Source organism: Haliotis rubra, unplaced genomic scaffold (genome assembly GCF_003918875.1).
Source record: "Haliotis rubra isolate DU_JTF1 unplaced genomic scaffold, ASM391887v1 Scf106, whole genome shotgun sequence".
NCBI lineage: Eukaryota > Metazoa > Mollusca > Gastropoda > Lepetellida > Haliotidae > Haliotis > Haliotis rubra.
Genome location: NW_025764959.1, coordinates 913753 through 932317, shown reverse-complemented (window position 1 = coordinate 932317; position 18565 = coordinate 913753). Strand labels below are relative to the sequence as shown.

Genomic DNA, 18565 nt, shown 5'->3' with positions numbered 1-18565 from the left:
CAAAACAAATATTGGCAAACATTTCCTACAACTGGTAGACAAACACTTTCCCCGCGAAAGCAAGCTTCACAAGATCTTCAACAGATCAACGGTTAAATTAAGTTACAGCTACATAAAAAAACATGAAGATAAACAGATAATCAAGGCGCATAACAAGATAGTATTGAAAACAGCAAGCCAAACGCCTAGCGAGAAGAACTGCAACTGCAGTCAAAAAGCAAATCAGCAAAGGTAAATGCCTGATTGATGACGTCACCTACAAAGCCACTGTAACAACTGAAGCGGACACAGTTTCGTACATAGGGCAAGCAAGCGGCTCTTTCAAACTGAGATAACAAGCACCCTAAATCGTTCAGAAAAGAACGCTACGAAAAAGAAACAGAATTATCCAAATATATCTGGCAACAAGGTCACCTACGAAATAAAATGGAACGTTTGAAACAATCAAACACCAGCAAGCGACACTCAGGATTATGTAACCTCTGTATTGAAGAGAAGCTGGAAATTCTCAATAACAAAGGCAACAAAAGCAACAAAAAGAGTGAACTACTTTCAACCTGTCGGCATGGAAAGCACACAAGCCAAATGAGAAAAAAATAGTTCCCAGCAACTTGATTTCATTTTGTCTGATGACACACTTGTGTTTGTGTGTGCATGAAACTCCGAGTAACAAACATGAAATTATCCAGCATGATATATATATATATATATATATCCTATTCATGCACTGTACCCTCCACGGGGGTGAAGTACCATACAACTATTGTCCCCCTGAGAAGGTACAACAACCTTCCCCCTGAGAAGGTACATGAGTGCCATTTCATTCGATGTACAAATGTACATATGATTATGTCTACCATCGTTTTAACGGTAGAATATTTCTTCTTTTAATGATCGGCTGAATATCCAAACTATTGCCCACACCTGAAGGGATCGTGTAAATGCAGCTGGGGTCCATGCAGGAATCAAAAGTATTGTAAGTCCCCATGGTCACTGGTATGGTCATCTACTTCACTCACTCACTCCTATTGATGCAGAAAAAATAACTTATTATCCCTTATGACTTGCCTGAAATGGATAATTGAAACTTCGAGGCAACGCAGCTTCCAAACAGAGAACACTTGCCATACATGAAATGTGAATAAATGCTCGTACATCGAAAACGGTGTTGTCGGTGTTTGCCGAGCTGGTTTCCATCACAAGTTGTGCGTAAAGAGCGTTCCAAGGGACATAACTCTATGGGGTTCGCAGGTAATAATGTTCGGTCGGTAGAGAGCGCAAGAGTCGATTTAATGCAATGTTGCATTAATTCATTCGGACATTTTAATTCAATATTGGAATCTGAATAGCTAATATTTTGTGGAAAAAAATATTATGTAGCTTCCCTGAGGGCTGATAGTATTACTGAGACAAATACATTATTTATTTTTAAAGAAGTGCGGTGTGATTTAGTGCATTTAAAGGATAACATCGTTCTCTTTTTAAAATGTTCATATCTCTGGGCTGACATATAAGTCAAAGAAAAATAATGATATATGCATTTATTGGCCCCAAGTAACATAGATATATTTCCTTTGGTATCTTCAGCTGCTACGCTCTTTGTGTGTATACACTGTTGTTTTTTTGTTGGCGTTGTCGACGTTTGTTACGCTAAAAGAAAATGATTAAAATTACCAAACAGTTGGAGTTCCCCTCTACAAGCTTTAAGTCAACTGTCAGATGATCTAAAACATCATGCCATCCACGTTCGTTCAGGAAAACAGTGTCAACAGCAACGTCTGACCAAATCACTCAAAAGACACTTGCAGGTTGACTTTTATCAGGATGAAATCCCGTGAAGATCCGGGTTAAAATTGGTCTTCAGTAACCTATGCTTGTCGTAAGAGGCGACTAACGGGATCGGGTAGTCAGGCTCGCTGACTTGGTTAACACATGTCAACGTGTCCCAATTGCGTAGATCGATGCTCATGCTGTTGATCACTGTGTTGTCTGGTCTAGATTCGAATATGTACAGGCCTCCGCCATATAGCTGAGTGCGGCATAAAACTAAACTCACTCACTCATAAGGATATCATTGAGTAATGCAGTGATAACATGAGTATTGTGAACCCATATGAGTGAGTGAGTGAGTATGGTTTAACGCTGCTTATAGTAATATTCTAGCAATATCACGGCGGGGGACACCAGAAATGTGAACCCAGATGAATAACAGACAGTGAATCAAGGGAATTTATTTAGAAACTGTACCCAGCAATCTCACGGCCACATGACGGAGGCCCGTAAATATTCAATTCCGGATCAGACAATCCACTGAGCAACGTCAAAAACGTCACCCAACGCAAAAGTATACGATGTATTCTTTCCTTTGTTGTTTTAAAGTGCACACTGCACTTTCTCAGTTATATGACAATGGTCTGTTAATAATCCAGTCTGGACCAGACAACCCAACTATTGACATCGTGAACATGCATCGACACAATTCTGATGAGGTCAACCAAGTCAGCGAGTCTGACCACGGAATCCCGTTAGTCGCCTCTTACGACAAACATGGATTGGTGAAGACCAAATGAAACTCGGTTGCTGAAGACTTTCATAAAAGTATGTAACTGTCAAACGATGTCACCGGAAGAATGCGATTTCAATCATCATAAAAACATGATACTTACCTAGGTGGTTGTTGCCACGGTCGTCGGTTCAACGAAACAGCAAGTTTGACCAGCAGGACAAGTGCCCAGTTGCAATGGCGTACCACAAGCACCGGCAACACATTGTCCTACACTGGCACCTGTTCCACACGCTATATGAAAAAAACAGGTTACATGTGATTTGTACATATTTCCGTACAACAAATTATACTGCCACATATGTTACTCCTCAAATCAGCAAAACTTATCGTATAAGGAAAGTTACAGTCAAACGACCATTATACCTTTTTATCCTGTTTTAAATTCTAATTTGGTCTTTATAATGCTTCTTGGGTTTTAGCAACATACCCATGATTGCAAGATGGCCTGGCATGTGCATTACTTCATGCTCTCATACAACCTTAAGACGCCTCGGCTGCTGCAACAGAAATACTGTTCCAGGAGGCCCTACACCCAACTCCCTGTAGATTCAAACAAAACGTTCTTTACAAATACTCACCAGGTTCCGTTGCTGAAGAGGAGAGGAGAGAAACTGACTTAATAACAGTGCCAAGACAACAACTTTACCTATAGCAAATCAGTTATTTGATACCCTATATATCATGACATACTTCCAATATTCTACAGAAATGGGCAAAACAGGTGATACTTGTAATCTCGAAATATCACTTATCCATATTCAATGTGTGACACATAGGCTTATTAGTGAACTGGACTACCATGACTGTGCGTTTACATTTCGAATGGGGCCTCATCTTTGCCATCATTGCTTCAATATACCTTTACTCCAGTGAGTAACAATACGTAAACGTTAGAGGTGTAGGACTTCGGAATGTCCTCCCTTATCAAACAGTGAACGCTTAACTGGTATACTGTCCAAATCAGTATAATTGTATAACAATTACAGTCCAACGACCATTATCACTTTTTACAACAAAAACCCATGGTTGGTGTTCCACTTCAACTCACTTGTCGAGGTGGTTACTGTTAACAAAACATAAGCATTCATGGCATGATCAGTTGCGATTTCCGCCATGACATATATCTCCTGGAATCATCTGCCTCTCTCACAATTTTCACAATAAAAGTTCATATTTTTGCTCTATTTTCTTTGTTGTTTTAACACTACACACTGCACTTTCTTAGTTATATGACAATGGTCTGTAAATAATCCAGTCTGGACCAGACAACCCAACTATTGACATCGTAAACATGCATCGACACAATTCTGATGAGGTCAACCAAGTCAGCGAGTCTGACCACAGAATCCCGTTAGTCGCCTCTTACGACAAACATAGATTGGGGAAGACCAAATGAAACTCGGTTGCTGAAGGCTTTCATAAAAGTATGTATCTGTCAAACGATGTTACCGGAAGAATGCGATTTCAATCATCATAAAAACATGATACTTACTAGCGGTCGTCGGGAGGAGGAAACAGCAAGTTTCACCAGAAGGACAAGTGCCAATGTTCAGTGGTGTGGCACAAGTCCCGGTAAGACATTGTCCTAAACTGCCACCTGTTCCACACGCTATATAAAAAAAAACAGGTTCCGTGTGGTTTGTACGTATTTCCTACAACAAATAAAACTGTCACCTATGTTACTCCTCAAATCAGCAAAAACGTATTGTGTAAAGAAAATTACAGTCAAACGACCATTATCCCTTTTTTAATTCTAATTTGGTCTTTAGAATGCTTCTTGATTTTAGCAACATTTTCCCATGTTTGTAAGATACACCAAAATGGTAAACGTCTGGCATGTGCATTACTTCATGCTCTCATACAACCTTAAGCCTCGGCTGCTGCAACAGAAATACTGTTTCAGGAGGCCCTACACCCAACTCCCTGTAGATTCAAACAAAACGTTCTTTACAAATACTCACCAGGTTCCGTTGCTGAAGAGGAGAGGAGAGAAACTGACTTAATAACAGTACCAAGACAACAACTTTACCTATGGCAAATTAGTTATTTGATACTCTATACATAATGGCATTCTACCTCTTATATTCTATAGAAATTGATGCTTGTAATCTCGAAATATCATTTATCCAGATTCAATGGGTGACATATGGGCTAATTGGTGAACTGGACTACCATGACTGTGCGTTTACATTTCGAATGGGGCCTCATCTTTGCATCATTGCTTCAATATACCTTTACTCCGGTGAGTAACAATAACGTAAACGTTAGAGGTGTAGGACTTCGGAATGTCCTCCCTTATCAAACAGTGAACGCTTAACTGGTATACTGTCCAAATCAGCAAAAACGTATTGTATAAAAATTACAGTCCAACGACCATTATCCCTTATTACAACAAAACCCCATGATTGGTGTTCCACTTCCACTCACTTGGCGCCATGGTCGCTGTAAACAAAAGATAAGTATTCATGATATGATCAGTTTCGATTTCTGCCATGACATATATCTCCTGGAATCATCTGCCTCTCTCACAATTTTCACAATAAAAGTTCATATTTTTGCTCTATTTTCTTTGTTGTTTTAACACTACACACTGCACTTTCTTAGTTATATGACAATGGTCTGTAAATAATCCAATCTTGACCAGATAATTTCATCTATGAGATTTATGAGAGACTAAAATCTAGTTAATACATAGATAAAAATAGAAATAGAAATATATGTACATATGTAATGTTGTTAAATGGCATACAATTAAAACAGTATAATTAGGAATATAATAGTTGACGTCGTTTCGATAAAATAAGACACAATTCGGATACGGTATGCATCAACCGAATCACCGAGCTTGGCCACCCGTTCCCGTTAGTCGCCTCTCACGACAAACATCGTTTGCTGAACAAAACTCTAAGCCGGATCTTCACGGGTTATCATAATATTTGACCTGGTTGATTGTGAGTAGCTATGCTCTTCTAGGTTAAATCATTCGTTGACTAAGTCATTAGCTAGCTTTGCTTCTTTCTTTGCTTTTTCTAACACTTTCCCCCGATAAAGTACTGTAATTATACCGAGCACAACTACTGCTCATGGTTATGTGTTCTTTCTGCCCAAAGGTCCTATCTTCAATACACAAACCGTAAAGGAAACCGGACAGGGTATATTATTCTCTAATTATTATATCTAATTCAAGATGAGATTATTGACAATGATGATAATGATTGTGAGTAACTATAATCCTGGACCTATATTTTCGAAGCTCTCTTAGCGCTAAGATAGTCGTAAGTTAATGTTAATGTATGACACTTACGACCATCTTAACACTAGGCGAGCTTCGAAAATCTAGGTCCTGTATATTAAGTCATTCTCATTCTCAGAAGTAACGTACGTGAAATATGGAAACCGACTTTTTAAAACAGTTATCGGGAGGTGGCTTATATACAGCACCTTTTGTAATACAAGTGCCATGTCTGAATATGTATAACGCATTTCCTTTGGAAATTGTATTGTTTTTGCGGTTTATCTTCTGAACAGTTGTAAACTTGGTCTCGTTACCATACTGCTGAAAAAATGCTGTTGCAACGTAAACCTCGGACTCCTTCACTAGAATTTCCGGATAAAAATGATGTTATATATAAACACTATGATACTTACTAGTAACTAAACAGCACTGTTCACCAGTAGGACAAGTGCCCAACGCCAGTGGTATTGTACAAGTGCCGGATACACATCCTCCGGGGCTGCCACCTGCCCCACACGCTATTAAAAAAATGTGATTTGTACATCTCTGAATTAGCAAAACGTACACTTGTTCATGTAATTGGTGTGTGTGTGTGTGTGTGTGTGTGTGTGTGTGTGTGTGGTTTGTCGGATCGGTATCCCTGCCTATCTTCTAGGTGAGTGGGTGAGTTTATTTTTACCCCGCACTCAGCAATATTCCAGCTATACGGCGGCGGTCTGTATATATTCAAGTCTGGACGAGACAATCCGGTGATGAACAGCATAAGCATCGATCTGCGCAATTGGGAACCGATGACATGTGGCAATCGAGTCAGCGAACCTGACCACCCGATCCCATTAGTCGCCTCTTACGACAAGCATTGGTTTCTGAAGATCAATATTCTAACCCGGACCTTCACGGGTCGCCAAACTTCTAAATGAGTTATAATCATTGTTGCATATACTTAAGTAAATATTATGGGGTCTTGGACATTTACTTTTGTATCAAGCTGAGACACTGGTCCAGGTGGACTACTGTTAACATCAGGATAAAAGTCATTTTTCGAAGAAAATCATAGTCAAAATCATTCTTTTTAACCAGGCGCCGATTTCTCGAAAAAACTTAGTTTTAACTCAAATTTCAAACTGAGTTTGACAACTTGAACAGCTGAATTTCTAACTCAACTGCATTATTAGAATTAAAAAGAGCCCAAACAAGTTAGTAATTTATCCATCATCTCAAATTATCTACTATGTTTGGGTTTAATAACGATTTCAGTTCATTCTGGGAAATGCATTCCTGCATTTTCTCAATTTTGAGTAAAAACTCACCTATGGGTGTCGTGGGTCCTGGTGTCGTCGTTGTTCCTGTAAACAAAAGACAATAAGTGTTAAATTAAGTGAGTGAGTGAGTTTAGTTTTACGCCGCACTCAGCAATATTCCAACTATATGGCGGCGGTCTGTAATCGAGTCCAAACAATCCAGTGATCAACAGCATGAGCATCGATCTGCGCAATTGGGAACCGATGACATACGTCAACCAAGTCAGCAAACCTGACCACCCGATCCCGTTAGTCGCCTAGGCCTCTTACGACAAGCATAGTCGCCTTTTGTGGCAAGCATGGATTGCTGAAGACCTGTTCTACCCCGGATCTTCACTAAGAGCTTCACAACACTCATGAACTAATTATGTACGACTTGCTGGCTGGTTGGTTTGTTGTTGAACGCACTCAGCAATATTCCAGCTATATGGCGACGGTCTGTAAATAATCGAATCTGGACCAGACAATCCAGTGATCAATAGCATGAACACCGGTCTATGCAATTAGGATACGATAACATGTGTCAACCCAGTCAGCCAGCCTGACCACCCGATCCCGTCAGTCTCCTGTTACTGAAGACCAGTTCTGATCCGGATCTCCACAGGTATATCCAACTTGTACCTTTACAAGCATAGAAATGCCGACCGACCAGTCCTTGTTGTACCCATTAATGCCAGGCAGGGACCAACAAGTACCATATTTTAACGTCTTTTGGTATGACGCGGTCGGGGATCGAACCCGCGACCTTCCGCTCTCCGGGCGGACGCTCTAACCACTACACCACGGAGGCGGTCAGTTTCACTTGGAGAAATCTCCAAATCTCACCGTATGAAGTCCAGCATTTCACATATTAGTCACCCAATAAAATTCTTTTGGCATCCGATTTCATTTACCAGACAGATATCCACCTTTGAGAAGAGAGATGTTTGTTGGTTTACCGACACAGAACAATATGACGAGGGTGTGTTAACGATCGAGTCAATAGACTGACTTGACATCATGATCATCGATCAATTTCAACCTTGACAAGCATCAACCATGTCAGCATTTCAAACCATCCGATCACCTAAAGCGGCCTTCGCACGGCAAACTAAAGTTTGACAACACATATTGTTGAAATTTTGAAAGTTGTCAAACACGCGTTTTCACAAGTCAAACACATGTTGTCAAATGTTCGTGTCATTTGAGCGCCATGTCTCTATTTGGTGCGGTCACATGACAATTTCGTTGACTACGATTGGTTGTTTCTGAACAACACAAATTTGACAACACTTCAGTGTGATTGAAAAGTTGGTGAGAACCGATAGAGACCGATCCTATTTCTCGACAACAGTTTGACAACTCTGAAATTGGTGTTGGTGGCGAGTTGTTGGAATGTTCACACTCTCAAACTCGAGTTTGACAACATATGTTGTCAAACTTTAGTTTGTTGTGTGAAGGCCACTTAACAAGCCTATTACGACGAGCATGAGTTGTTGAAGACCAATTCTGATCTATGGAGTCGCCTTTTGCGACAAATACCCACTAAACAAGGAAAGCCGTTTTGGACAAAGTCTATGTGCTATAGTTGTGGATAAAGTTGGGGGAAGAAATTAACATGTCCTTTTTCTGATGTAGCACAAATTGAGTAAAGCGTTTTGCGTTTCTCAGAATCAACATACTCCACCTGGCCCTTATTCCACTTGTCCCTAATCCTGTGAATATAAGCTTTCTTCCATGGCTGTCTTTGCTCAAAACACGTCCGAGGGCACACATTAACGGATTTGCTTTTTATTCAAGTTAGAAATCTCGGTAACATTCTGTTTCAATTGTACCATATTTTGCCCAATATCAAATATATTTATGCCAAACAAAGGTATAAGTGCAGCTGAAACGCTAATCTATTCTTATGCATAATTCTTAAATCAAGATGAGAATACATGTATTAATCGAACCCGGTCTTCTGCGTAACGATCGAACGCTTTATCCAATAGGCTACCCTTTCGCCTCTCAAAGAAGCAATCGAAAACAAAAATTGTTGTTTTAATATGGTAACTGAAACAAACGGAAACAAACCGATCTGACATACATCATGAAGAGCTCCGCATTACGAAGTCACACTGTTTAGCAAACCGTGTTTGTCCAAAAGGGGTGAAGCTGTCATGAATTCAACATAAAACAAACACGAAGAGCCATCTGGGTAATTGTCTATGGAACTCACCCAGGCATTCGGCTGCATTGTTAAGGAACGTCAGAATATGGCAGGTCAAGCCTGTGGGGTCCCTGGCGCAGTATCTGAAGGATAAAAGCAACTTTATGGGAAATAGGCGTAAATAGGTCACGGCACTTTGCGAGGCCACAGTACTTCCGGTGACAGACAACGTTTCACACCTTTTCGAATGGTCTCATAGTTGTCAGTTGACTGACAATCCTTGCAGGAATAACAAATTTCCGATCTAACCATCCCGAAATTAGCAAACTAATTCAAAGAAATTGTCTTGACTGTCAACAAGCATGGTTGTACACTTGATCCAGTAAAGACATATTTGGCGGTCGCACAATTTGGAACCAGAACTGGTTGTTGAATATACACTTGTCTACGGAAATCGGGTACCGGAAGTATGCTGGGCCCCGTCTCGCATATCGCAAGTTGGGGCGCACAAAGGGAGCCGGGAACCAGCTTAGAACCGTAAGTAGCGCGTCACAAGACTTACAGGCCCAATTACAACTATAAAACTAACAAAACACATATACTAAGCCCATACAACCTTCCTGCTATTAAACTCATAGTATTTAAGTATTATCTTGTGTAATAGAAGAGCTAAGCACAGACAGACGGTTTGTGGTCAAAGCGTTCGCTCGTCACGCCAAAGACCCGGGTTTCTTTTCACAACATTGGTACAATGTTTGAAGCCCATTTCTGGTCTTGAAAATTGCTGATATATTGCTTAAAGCGGCGTAAAACCTAACTCACTCACTCACACTGACCCAAATGGCCACAGACATTCACCACTTCGGTGTTGTTTATTGTTTAACACCGCACTCAGCCATATTCCAGTTATATGATGGTGGTCGGTACAAATCCGAGACTGACTGACTGACTGAGTTTAGTTTTACGCCGCTTTTAGCAATATTCCAGCAATATCACAGCGGGGGACACCAGAAATGGGCTTAACACATTGTGCCCATGTGGGGAATCGAACCCGGGTCTTCGGCGTGACGAGCCAACGCTTTAACCACTAGGCTACCCCACCGCCCCACAAATCCGAGACAATCCAGTTATCAACATTATGAGCATGGGATACGATGACATGCGTCCAAACTGTCTCACCCTATCTCGATAGTCATTGCTTACAACAAGCATGGGTAGCCTAGTGGCTAAAGCGTTCGCTCGTCACGCCGATGACCCGGGTTCGATTCCTCACATGGGTACAATGTGTGAAGCCCATTTCCGATGTCCCCCCCGTGATATTGCTGGAATATTGCTAAAAGCGGCGTAAAACCATACTCACTCACTCACTGAATACCAGGATCATCATGGGTCAGCCACCATGGTGGGACCCAGAAGCACATGTGTTCTGCGTACAAGTCGGGATCATAAAGGGCTGGTCTCGGCATTCAGGATGATCTTGGCCGAAATGTGAGTGAGTGAGTGACCTTACTTTTACGCCGCACTCAGCAATATTCCAGCTATATGGCGGCAGTCCGTAAATAATCGAGTCTGGACCAGACAATCCAGTGATCAACAGCATAAGCATCGATCTGCGCAATCGGGAACCGATGACATGTGTCAACCAAGTCAGCGAGCCTGACCACCCGATCCCGTTAGTCGCCTCTTACAACAAGCATGGGTTACTGAAGGCCAATATTCTAACCCGGGCCTTCACGGGTCGACAGCAAACTAATGCAACATAGCCCAGAGAGTATATGTTCATACTACGCATTGAAAATGAAAGTTTTATATCAATACGTATCATAACAATGTTACTTTCCACAAGATACACGGACGTAACTAAGTAATATCATGACTCACCTAATTAGTGAGTGAGCTAAAATTTTACATCGCATCGGCAATATTACAGCCATATAGCGTTGAAAACAAGGTAATCACTTTAAAATATCTGTCGACAAAGGACAGTAAAACCAACTAGAATATCACAGATATATATATATATATATATATATATATATATATATATATATTATATATATATATATACATGTATGTATATATATATATATATATTTAAAGGACAGTAAAACTTGTGCTTAACTCTTCTATTACACAAGATAATATATATATATTTAAAACTAGTAATAAAATCTAAAATACTTTAACTATAGAGGACGATATAATACAAAAACAGGATATAGATCGACAACAACTAAAGGTAGATAACCATACTAGGGACCATGGGGCTTACAGTACCTTTGCTACCTGCATAGACCCTAGCTGGACTTACACCATCCCTTCAGCTGCTGACCATTGTAGTCAAATCTAGCCATAATAAAAAATTACAAAAATACTACGTTTAGAAAATATGGTAAGTATAAATGTATCTTGAATGCTTTGGGACTTACGTACCCCTCACAGAGTCACCTAATTAACTTTGGAAAACACTGTTTGATACGCACCTGCACATTGTTGAATTCAGTCTTGGAACATTTCCGACCATGACAGCACTGTAGAGTAGTGCACTATTCATGGTGTGCCTCCCACAAAATTCTTCACAGTATTCAACCAATTCAAACACTGGGAGACACGCAGCCTCTGCATTGCCGCAGATATCCTGGGCAATCTGTCCCAAGGACAAGCAGTTGCTGTCCACAAAGCGTTTGTACACTTCAAAGGTGACCGAGCAATGGATGACACAGGGCATGAGGACGAGGAGGGTCACCCCGACCAGGAAGGCTTTTGGTGAAGACATCTTCCCTTAAGTCTCACGACTGATGAGGAATTTTTACTCCGGTTGGTCTTATAGGTACTGTCATGATGGTGCCGCAGATAGCGGATAGCCCACAGCCCATAATTACATACCTGACTTAAGACTCTCATCAGATGAGATTCATTGTTTTGCAGATAGTTATGCTTCATTATCTTCTGCCTGACTCGATCAGTATTTCTAACCCTAAGGTTATGAAAGTATTTTGAATATTCTCTGGGATACATCTAGGTACGCGTGTCTAACCCTTGTTTTCAATATCTAGGGGATAACTGTACTGTGTTTGACGAAATGGGGACGTATACCGGTGGTTATATACCCTCAAATTTAGTTATATCGGCGACGCGTAACAGTACAGTTATCCCCATTCTAATTCAACTCGTTTCACGCGGTTTTTTGGCGAAAGAAATTTATTATTTAAACCAGGTCAAAGTTCCTCTTGGCCAGAGGTTAATAATATCACTCTTTGAACTTACACCATCGCCTGAAAAAGTAGTTCCCTGTTTAGACTTCAGTTTACAATAAACACGTTTATTAGGTGCACACTGACTAAATCTGACAATGATGAATAAATCATAGTGTTATGCCTAAAATGGATGGAATTATCATGAAACGGCCCTCAGAAATGAGCGGACTGCTGCAATAAGCTGGGTCCCGTCTCGTATATCGCAACTAACGAGTCGGTACAGGCTAAAAAGACGATGGCTGTGAAGGCCTACGAAAAAAACGACATTGACAATGTTATGTCATTTTCCATTGGTTGCTATTTTTAGACGGCCGCGCTGTCCTTCATTTGTATCGTTTTTAAAAATTGCTGTCATGCAGGCGCTGGAAAGACCTTTGAAAAATTATATTGTTCTTATTTTTTCGAAACTTCTATTTCAAAATTTTTACTTTCTGTTATTTTAAGTACTTATTCGTCAATATTCACGAGAAATAATACTAAACGTAAATATTCGTTCTATTTTCGTGAACAGATCGTCGTTTTTCAATTACACACCCTAATTTCCCTATGCGACAAACGTTGTAATTATGAGCTTGTGAAAAGACTGTGAGCGAATAAAAAACACCTCTGATGTATGAACGGGACACATGTGCAGGTAATGTATACATACGGACATCGGTCGAACCACGCATACAAATTCAATCTCGTATTGCAAATATTCCAAACTTTGTGACGCCGTCGGAAAGGTATGCATGTTTTAGAGCGCGTAGGTGCGCCAACATTGGCAGAAAATCAGCCGTAAGTCGGAAAATATATTTATTATATGTTGTAGCGATATATATGTATTGACTTATTAACTTAGAAAATGCTGAATTTGTCCTGTAGACACTTTAATACAGCAAACGTTTGATGCGTTGGCGGCAAACTCTCATTGTCTCTTTTATCAGGAAGCTGGTAATATGTGCCATTAATTTCAATATTCACATAAATCAAGCCACCATTATTGTAACAATGTTTGTCTATTACATTAATTCCTGTTTTATTAAATAATACACCACAACTGTAGTCTGCCACAAGTGTAGTCTGCCAATGATTAAAAACAATATCATAGCCCCACTGAGCTACCCAAAACCTTTCATCTTTCACACAGCTATGGGTTTCGTGAATAAAGTAAATGTCTGCTTTCATGTCTTTAAAAAACAAATATATATTCCTTCTTTTCTCAGGATTCCTGAGGCCCCTGACATTTAGAGATTTGATAGCAATCAACATTAGTTAATTTGCGAATAAACACATTAACATGAGTGAGAAAGTTACAAGTGATACAAAATGAAACAACCATAACAGATAAAATAGTGTCGTACCCCTTCAGCGAGACACTGTGGAACATTGCTGAGCAAGAAAACTAAACTGACCCCTGGTGTTAATTACACAATGATTGTTTTGCCTCTAAATAAATAACAGACTCGTACAAAAACAAAACTGGCTCAACTTAGACAATGGAATTCGGCATGAAATAGTTAAAATGCACTTAACATGTACTTTCATTGTGAAAAGTCAATAGTAACCCTGAGTCTCTGGGCCTTTGTAGAGCACATTATCAAAGCTGACCCCGGATGAAACGGATCTTCTTCTTGTCTCTGAAGGCATCACCGGTCTGAGTTTAGTCTTGAGATCCCTGTCCTCTTTCATCAAGTCCTGTGTGAGGAAAATCGTCTTGCCCTGAATCTTGATCCGAGCTTGAGACATGACCTGTGATTTCTGCTGGTTTATTTGACGTCACATCCGGATTGGTCAAGCTGGACTCCGTCGCGCTGAATGATCTTGGAATCATAAGGTTTGAAAAGTGAACGTTGTGCGAGAATTGCGCTTGCGTGGTCCTGGATCTTCGCACGGCTATAAACTTACATAGAAATGTAGAATATACTATTGGTATAAATATAAGTGCAAATACATGGGCGATTTGAGAAAGAGACACTGTTAAATGTTGTCCAAAATTTTGTTGTGCATTAAAAAACAGTAAATGTCCCCGCTTTTGATCGTGTACCGATGAAAGTACTGTGCTACGATTTTTCTTTAATTTGGCATCTTTACGGAAAGTGTGAGCGAAGAAATGCAGCCTGATATCTGAACGACATAAGTAAACATGTATATGAAATGGGTTTGTGTGCTTATACATAGCGTTATAGGCTCTTAAACATGACTCGCAATAAATGTCGAAAATGGATTTTCTTCTATGACGTCAAACGACGACTAAGAGGCCATACACGTATAAAGATCAGGGGTCATAAATCCGATATGCTTTACACTAGGTCAATGTAACTCAGATCACTTAAAGAAAAGTTGTTGTGGATACGGACGTTATATCTGCGTTATGTTGTATTCACCATGAGCCAAACTATTTCGATACAAAGTTCCCCAATGTGAGCGGATACGGTTTAGTAGTTTCACAATTTATAAGAAAAGATGACAACGCACAACATGAAAGAGCATATATATAATAGCGATTTGGATGGCCCTATCCAATATGTAATTTATTTTTTGGAATCCCATATTCTCCTGTTAATGTAGATGTACTTTGACTAATTTTGCATCTTTATTAATAGTGTACTAGCCATGCATTGAAAATACTGAAAATAATACAAAAACCACTGGGTGCGGAAGTATTTTGTGACGCACAGTTTCATAGGATCTGAAAAATCGACTGTCTTCGGACTATGACATTAGGTTTAGATGTAGAATACATTTAGATCTGCTGACACTTGTCTACAGGTACGAGATTTTGTATACAACTCTAACATTGTGATCTGAATTGTGATGAAGTACAGTTTGCACCGCCTTCGTTTTCACATCTTATCTATATTGCTCAATTTCACATAACCGCTTTGTATTGATGACAAGACCATATTGGCTTTAAAAGCCTACCCATGTTGATTCAATATTTGGTGAAAATTGATGAACAAAGCGTTTGCCGCGGTGTTGATGATGCATCGCATCAAACGTTTTCTTGTTGCTGTACTAAAGTGTCTACAGAAAAAATTCAGCATTTTCTACGATAATAATTCAAAACTTATATATCGCCATAAAATATTATAAATTAATTTTCCGACTTACTGATTTTGTGCCAATGTCGGAGCACGTGTCAATGTCGGAGCACGTAACTGCTCTAAAACACACATACCTTTCTTACCTCAACCGCGAGGAAGGTTTGGTTTATTTGCAATACGAGATTTAATTTGTATTTGTGGCTCGGCCGATGTCCACGTATATAAAGGCACCCGTGAAGAGCCACCTCCTCGTGGTGGGTGCTGGGTAACGCTAAGCGCTCTTCAACCCCCGTTGTGGACCCGGGGGTATATTTGGTCCACCAACCCGTTTGCCGTGGGTTGCGCCCCTGTGTCGGTGGAGGACGGGAGTCTGGTGGTTGAGGGCACAGTAACCAGGACCAGGTGTTCCTGTTGTCCAACACACCACTTTGCCCCTTACTTCACCTAGACAGGTGGTAGAATGGGCCCAGTTCTACCAATCTGCTGGTCATGCCAGGCCCTGTGCATAGTGAGTGTTATTGCACAAATTTGATATACTATTTTGTCTTGGCTTTTTGAAATTACAGTTATTCATGATATTGCATTGCCTAGAGCTCTATGCCAGAAGGCGCTGGCTCATGGGCCAATCTGGTGATATGGACCTCTAAATTCTGAGTTTCTTAAGATTACTGTCATGGGCTGAACCAGCCTGACATTTGATCTTTTAGATTTCTTAGCTATTTATGTCCTGATTTCTGGAGTATAACATCCCTGTAGCCCTGGTGTTGCTGTCTGGTTTCCACGGCAGCACAGTCCTTGTTGACACTCGATGGCGGGTGGGGAGCAGTGATGCTGAACTATATTCTTCTGCCATGGCTAAAAACACTCAATCTGGTTCGTCAAAGACAAATGAGCGGATATATCTTTCTTCTTCGTCTGATGAAGAGGTATCTTCTTTCGTGAAGGATTTTTGGCCAAGGTTTTTGGTTATATCATCTGATGATGAGAATCCATTAAATATTAATCATTTTGCTGTCTCCAAGGGCATCCAGGGTATCTGCGGAGAGGTTAAGAATGTTACCCGCCTCTGAAACGGTTCACTTTTGGTAGAATGTGTACGGAGGCATCAACCTGTCAATCCGCTGGGCTTACAGCAGTTTGTGAATGCACAGGTTGTTGTCTCAGTGCATAAGACATTGAACACTTTCAGATTCCACATATACGAAAACCATGGTTTATTGACGAATGCAAACAGGCAAGGAAGACACGAAGAAAGCTGAGAATTATTTCCGTCGCCATCCTATGGTCCACAATTTAGACAAATTTCGAATTTTAAGCGCTAAAGCACGACGTACTTTCAAGCAAGATAAACGCCACTCTTGGCGAAACTATGTATCAAAAATCAATTCGCGCACACCGATATCAAAAGTGTGGAATATGATCCAGAAAATCAAGGGTAAGGGCTCTAAATCTAGCATTCACCATCTCAAAGATGGGAATCAGCTATTGACTGATAAATCAGATATTGCAAATAAACTTGGTGAGACGTTGGCCAAACATTCCTCCTCATCTAACTATGTACCTGAATTCGAAAAATATCAAAAACAGCAAGAAAAGAAAGCTATTAATTTCAATTCAGATAATGGGGAAGATTACAACGAAACCTTTTCAATCCACGGGCTTCATACTGCTCTTGACCAGGCTCATGATACTGCTTCCGGAGCTGATAACATACATTATCAACTCCTGAAGCACTTACCAGAATCCTGTTTAGAGACGCTCTTATCTATTTTTGATGATATTTGGACATCTGGAAAATTTCCTTCGTCATGGCGTGATGCTATAATTGTGCCCATCCCTAAACCTGGACGTGATCATACTGATCCTTCCAATTATAGGCCAATTTCACTAACAAGCTGCGTTTGCAAGACCATGGAACGCATGATAAATCATCGACTTGTTTGGTACTTGGAAACAAATAACCTTATCACAGATATACAATGTGGTTTCCGTAAAAACAGAAGTACTGTCGATCACCTAGTGCGTTTGGAATCATTTGTTAAAAATGCTCTAATTAATAAACAACACGCTGTGTCTATCTTTTTTTATCTTGATAAAGCATGACACTACGTGGAAATATGGTATTTTTAAAAGATTTACATGGTTTCGGATTGCGAGGCCGTTTGCCTCAATTTATAGCTAACTGTTTAAATGACAGACAATTTCAAGTCCGCATGGGATCTACCCTGTCTGATCATTACAATCAGGATCAGGGTGTCCCACAAGGCAGTATTTTGTCTGTCACATTGTTTAGTATTAGGATCAACAGTTTATCCAAGGTTTTAAATGATTCAATCGATGGATCACTTGTTGTGGATGATTTTAATATTTCTTGTCGTGGTAAAAATATGCATACTATTGAACGACAACTGCAGTTGTGTTTAAACAAAAATAAATGGTGTCTGGAAAACGGCTTTAAATTTTCTAAATCCAAAACTAATTGCATACATTTCTGCCGTAAATACAAACCGCATAAAGACCCTGAACTATATCTAAATGGCACACCCTTCAAAGTTGTTAAGGAGGCCAAGTTCTTGGGTTTAATTTTTGACTCGCACTTAACGTTTCTGCCACATATTAATTCCCTTAAAACTAAATGCCTGAAGGCACTTGACTTGTTGAAAGTTGTTTCCAACTCAAAGTGTGTGTGTGTGGGGGGGGGGGGATCAAGCTATATCGATCATTGGTCCGCTCGAAACTTGATTATGGCTCCATCGTATATCGCGGAGCCTGCAAAAGCAATCTAAAACTACTTGATTCTGTCCACCACCAAGGTCCAAGACTTTGTCTTGGATCTTTTAGAACTGCTCCTGTTGACAGTCTCTACGTCGAAGCAGACGAGCCTGCTCTTGCCCAACGACGTATAAAATTATCTTTACAATATCTTGCAAAACTATATTCTAACGAATCGAATCCTGCATTTCACTGTATCTTTAATCCTCTTTATGAGGATTTGTACAACCAGAAATCTTCTCTTGTTCCGCCACTGGGGCTCAGAATATAGCCATTC

At 40.2% G+C, this 18565-nt stretch overlaps 1 protein-coding gene across 1 annotated transcript; it reads right to left on the bottom strand.

Annotated features, from left to right (window-relative positions):
- Positions 1-1526: 1526 nt before the first annotated feature.
- On the bottom strand, positions 1527-11900 carry LOC124278122. Its single transcript, XM_046713870.1, has 10 exons — positions 11717-11900; positions 9303-9376; positions 7112-7147; positions 6215-6319; positions 4994-5008; positions 4528-4539; positions 4059-4175; positions 3145-3156; positions 2667-2797; positions 1527-1650 (listed from the first exon to the last, which is right to left on the bottom strand). The coding sequence occupies exons 1-9, from the start codon at positions 11785-11787 to the stop codon at positions 2667-2669; spliced, it is 573 nt and encodes a 190-aa protein (XP_046569826.1). The 5' UTR covers positions 11788-11900; the 3' UTR covers positions 1527-1650.
- Between the last annotated feature and the right edge of the window lie 6665 nt (positions 11901-18565).

What these genes read in the sequence shown, in the direction of transcription:
- LOC124278122 (XM_046713870.1), bottom strand. Translation starts at nt 11,787, where the DNA reads ATGAATAGTGCACTACTCTACAGTGCTGTCATGGTCGGAAATGTTCCA. An exon ending in CAATGCAGCCGAATGCCTGG is followed by an intron (nt 7,148 to 9,302) that starts GTGAGTTCCATA and finishes TTTTGTTTACAG; the next exon opens with GAACAACGACGACACCAGGA. An exon ending in AGGACCCACGACACCCATAG is followed by an intron (nt 6,320 to 7,111) that starts GTGAGTTTTTAC and finishes TTTTTTTAATAG; the next exon opens with CGTGTGGGGCAGGTGGCAGC.